The sequence below is a fragment of the Zeus faber genome (genome assembly GCF_960531495.2).
Source record: "Zeus faber genome assembly, chromosome: 21".
NCBI lineage: Eukaryota > Metazoa > Chordata > Actinopteri > Zeiformes > Zeidae > Zeus > Zeus faber.
The window spans coordinates 13,345,501-13,350,822 of record NC_137208.1 but is presented as its reverse complement, the minus strand read 5'-3'; the positions used below and the strand labels follow the sequence as shown (position 1 = coordinate 13,350,822).

The window sequence follows — 5,322 nt, the reverse complement described above, 5'->3', positions numbered from 1 at the left end:
CGACCGGTGGGAAGGGTGGTTTTGCAAACACTTGCATTTCTGCTTTAATTGCGTGCTGTTCGGGTATCTTAGAAAGAAAAAAAAAATAAAAAAATAGGCCTTTTTTCCCCCCTTTAAGCAGTGTCAGCAGGTGAGCTGCCCTATTGGGAGAAAAATAGAGGAATCGCCAAAGCATGCAAATGACTACTCCGAGGGGAGAATCAATTAGGTGCAAGGCGGCCGAAGCAGAGCGGCCGGGACGAGTGGAGAGGGGGGTCACGGACCCTGCAGAGAGATGCTGCAGAGCTGTGCTGATAACCCCCTTCGAGACAATGCATTACGCCTCCCTCTCCTCCTCCTTGCGCCGCGGCGTAGGCTGGAGACACGCTCGCAAAAAGCCCTCTAAAAGCTGTCCTTTCACGCCCGCTTTATCTCGCTCCCGCGCTTTCTCTAACCTAGTTTTTCCTCCTCTAATCATAGACACGCGGCAAACCTGTGTGGTCGCCCCACCTGCTTCCCCTGTTCTCAGTAATTGGGGTTTGCTCATGTCTGTGACAGATAAGCCAAGCATATTGGGGAATAGGAGTGCGTTGACGTGTGTTATAGATGGGAACCTTGGAATTGAGTTTTGTTTGTCGACTTCGCTGTTGTTCACCGGTCTCTTTCTCTCTCCTCCTAGGCAAATAATGTCCTCCGTCGCAAGAGAGGCTTGATCCTGAGTGGCTCAGAGTACCGGACTGCGTCTCCTTCCCCTTCCTCGCCGCGCCCCGCCTCCAAACAACTATGACAAACATGGCGCTCCCTTCAAGGGCGTGGACCTTGCTCTACCTCTGCTGCTTCCTGTCCCCTCTGGCACTCCCTGTCACATTGCAAACAGTGGTGCGAGCGGCCCAGTCTCATAATGCCGGCACCCAGGTGATCACAGCCTCTCTCCTAGAGGAGGAGCACCTCTCGTTCCGCGCCCAGAACCCCATTTCCACTTTTAATCACCTGGCCGTGGACTACCGCAATGGCAACGTCTACCTGGGAGCGGTGAACGAGATCTACAAGCTGTCCCCGGACCTAAAGTACCAGATGTCTCATCAGACGGGCCCGGATGAGGACAACCGAAAGTGCTACCCGCCGCGCATCGTCCAGCCCTGCAGTGAGACGCTGACTCTCACCAACAACGTCAACAAGCTGTTGCTGATGGACTACAGGGAGAACCGCCTGCTGGCCTGCGGAAGCCTCTACCAGGGCATCTGTAAGATCCTGCGCCTGGACGACCTCTTCAAACTGGGCGAACCCTTTCACAAGAAGGAACACTACCTGTCCGGCGTCAACGAGAGCGGCTCCGTGTTTGGCGTCATCGTGTCGTACGGAAACGCCTCCCCAGACATGCTGTTTGTAGCCACAGCGGTGGACGGCAAGCCGGAGTACTTCCCCACCATCTCTAGCCGCAAGTTGGCTCGAAACTCGGAGGAGGACAGCATGTTTGCTTATGTCTTCCACGATGAATTTGTGGCCTCCATGATCAAGATCCCGTCGGATACCTTCACGTTCATCCCAGACTTTGACATATACTATATCTATGGATTTGCCAGCGGGAACTTTGTCTACTTCCTGACGTTACAACCGGAGATGGGGGGGCCGACCACCGGGTCCTCCTCGGGAGGTCGGGAGCAGGTCTACACCTCCAAGATCGTGCGCCTCTGCAAGGCCGACACCGCCTTCAATTCTTACGTGGAGGTCCCCATCGGCTGCGTCAGCGGCAACGTGGAGTACCGGCTGCTCCAGGCGGCCTACCTGGCCAAGGCGGGAGCCATCCTGGCGCGCTCGCTGGACGTGGCGCCGGACGACGACGTCCTGTTCGCCGTCTTCTCCAAGGGGCAGAAGAGACGGCCGCGCCAGGCCTCCCAGGACTCGGCGCTTTGTGTCTTCTCCCTGCGGAAGATCAACGAGAAGATCAAGGAAAGGCTGCAGTCCTGCTACAAGGGAGAGGGCACGCTGGACCTGGCCTGGCTGAAAGTGAAAGACATTCCCTGCAGCAGTGCTGTGAGTACTGCACGCACGTAAACACGCCTGTGCAACCCGTTACGTTTTGAGCAGGCCGGGGTGACGTCTGATTTAGAATTTTTTTTACGACGCCATTTTACAATGGGTTTGGATGTTAAATGTCAATCAATGAGATTAACATTTTATAGCAGTTTCTATTTCATATTTAAATTTATGTTATACTTACATCTACGACATACTTTTTGGCAGTCTGTCCATGGCATTTTGTTTGAATGATACTTCAGAGCACACACACTCATTTTCCACCACAGTCGTTTACTCGCGTTAATTAACCACGAACGAGTCTTTTGTCCCCGGAACATCCAGTTCTGTCTTTCTCACTTCTCTGATATTTGGTGTGGAATAAATCCAACTCGAAATTGGACCGTGGCGTCCAAAAAAAAAAAATGGAGCCACCGCCATGGGAGTTTTAACAGTCCACGTAACATAACTAATTACCTGACTACATTACTAATTCAGAGTGAATAATTTCTTGTTAGGGGACACTGCGGGGGCCACCGAGTGGCTCAGGAAGCAGATGAGTGGTGAACACTCGGGCGCCTCCCTCCCATAATGAGATTGTGTTCGCTGCAGGAGGTGCTGGGGAAGCCCGTGCTCCCGAGGAGGGACCCCAGCTCCCTTCCATTAGCACAAGATGTTAACCAGTCGCCTCCCCTTCCCAATCCCCGCGGCGCTGCATTCAAACATTTTCACATGACTCCCTTCCTTCACAACAGCATTATAATTGTGAGTAACCATGATCCAGTCCATGAGATGTTTTTACGCACAAGCACATGGATAAAGTAGGTGTCAGGTCTGTCACAAGCCTGCCAAAGCTGTCTATATTATTATTATTATTATTATTATTATTATTATTTTTAATTTGGCTGTTGCATATTATTCTCTGATAAAAAGCCAGCAGCCTCAAGGAACGAGGAATTGCCTTGATCAAAGAGTCCATTTGTTCGGTTAATCATGCTTCTGTAAACTGCAGGCATGGCCAAATAAAACATGTTGGGCTCACTTATGCTCAGTTTCCTCTGGTGACAATTTACCACGTGAAATATGTCGTCCCTATTATGAGCAGTTTAGCATAATTGGAGGGATAAAATAAAAAAAAAGTTATTGAATCAATCGGAGAAAAAGAAAACAATTTCATTTAAAAATGTTATAGCAATCCAGACCGTGGATTAAAAAATAAAAAATAAAAAAAAAACAAGCAAAAAAAAAAACCCCTCCTGCTGACTTACAATCTAGACCAGAGCCAGAGATGACAAATTGCAGAACTTCAAATTGATAAACTCTCTATTAAAAAACCCAATCAGTCAGTGACGGTTGGCGGCTCGGTGGGAAAAAAAATGAACTTGACCCTCCCCGCCGCCCCGTCCATATTGCTCCAGCCGAGTCGTATCTCCAGCCGAATTGATGACAGGGAAGGTCCAGTCCTGTGTTTGCTCTTGAAATCACAGTGTTTATCTGTTAATCTATCTGCGGCGAGGCGCACGTGCCTCATAGTTCCCCGCGTCGGCCGCCGGAGGAGCAGATAAATCACGCCGGCGGCGTGGCCGTCGGCCAGGGAGGAATCGCTGGAGAGGACGGCGGGAGGGGGGGGGGGGGGGAAGCTGAGGGATGGCGCTGTTTTTTTGGCACGTGCCGCGGCATAAATTAGATCCCGCGAAGCCGAGACGACACACTCCGCCGGAGACGAACGACTTGTGACATACACGGCACCGCGTCTGTAGCTGCCGCCGCACGGGGGCCGGTGCCCCCGGTTTCAGACAAGGTGGGGGAAGAAAAAAAAAAACACGGAGAGAGACGGAGGCGGTGTTTTGAAAGCTTTTCTTTAAGCGGGGGGCACCAGCCGGAGGTCTCACGGCCTTTTCAATTCGTCGTGCAAACACGCGGGGGACACTTTTGCAATTCGGTAAACGGCGTGCTCAAGAACTCGCCGATAGTATTGTTATTGTTACTCTGTGACACTGATTTTGGTCATTGTCATATCACAAATGTTGTCTTTAATGCTATCTTACAGTAAAGTAATGCCATTTTTTTAATCAACACCTCTTTGGTGTTATATCCATATTATTAAAATACTTCAAATATTTCTCAGGTGTAAAGACCTTATGAAAGCGCCATTAGTCGTCGCCAAAATATCGTCAAATTGTCGATATCGAGGTATTCGTTGCAAAAATATTGCGAACAAAACGATTTCGTCGGTATCGCCCGAATCTGTGCACCACCCGCATTCAAGTGTCCGTGTGCTCTCCACGCGCGGGCGCTGTTGTGTGTTTTCGTACATGGTGGATGCAGCCCCAATATCCTGCGGTCGTTGGCCTCCGACGAATTCCTTTGCCGCTTTAAACGATGCCTGGAGGGGGAGCGCCGCGCCTCCCCGGCATCGTCGGGAAACGTAGTTGCAACCCGTCGTTCACGTCTGCCTTACACACACACACCACACACACACACACAGAAACACATTCACACGCCCACATATTGACGCAACAAACAAGGTTGTTCAGAGCGGTGTGGAGAGGCAAGCTGCTTTTTTTTAATTTATTTTTTGGGGGGGGGGGGGGCTTCCTGCTCTCATCCGAAAGTCTAATTGAGGAATCACACAACCCCAGCGAGACACGTTAAACGAGGGCCTTTCTCTCCGCCCCTGTGCCTCTCCATCCCTCTCTCTCTCTCTCTCTCTCTCTCTCTCTGTCTCTCCGCGATTTGCTCTCAGCCTCCTTCCCCCTCTGTGAACCGCCGGTGCTGTATCAACGCGACACAACCGACAGGTTCCCCGGCTGCTTTACATTATTGAGTGGCTTTCCCGTCTGCTGCGAGGCAATAAGTGCGCTGCGCAGCACGGTCGCAAAACGAATCGCTCTGCTCCAAATTCTTGGAGTCTTCGCGAGAGAGGCTCGATTAGCGGCGTTAACTCCTTGTCGCCGCGCCCGCACCCCCCGCGCTCGTGGGCAGGAGCGTTTCCAGACAGCGGCATGAAACGCAGCAGACCCCGCCGTGCGGATCGCAACGGGGGAAAAAAAGAGCGCCGGCGAGATAATGGCCGTCCCCGCTGCCGTTCGGTTAGGGGGACAGAGACGCGAGGAGGCCGGTATCCAGGGTTTACCCATTTCTTCTTTCTCGGGGAGGGCGACGCGCCATCGATTCCATTTCTTGCCCTCTCCCTCTTCGCTCTCTCCCTTCTCTCTCTGCCTTTCAAGTCCCCTGTTGTATTCTAAACTTGATGCGTTTTTCTTCCAATTAGAGAGAGGATGAGTGGCCGCCAGGCTCATTAGAGTAGACTCCAACGCACGCGCA

At 51.7% G+C, this 5,322-nt stretch overlaps 1 protein-coding gene across 1 annotated transcript in view; it reads left to right on the top strand.

Moving 5' to 3' along the window:
- Positions 1–771: 771 nt before the first annotated feature.
- plxna4 (plexin A4) overlaps positions 772–5,322 on the top strand; it is a gene marked incomplete at its 5' end in the record, with an annotated part of 241,120 nt that continues 236,569 nt past the window's right edge. The window contains one exon of the mRNA XM_080022616.1: positions 772–2,013. Within this exon, the coding sequence (XP_079878742.1) occupies positions 772–2,013 (1,242 nt within the window). The remainder of the gene's footprint in view (positions 2,014–5,322) is intronic.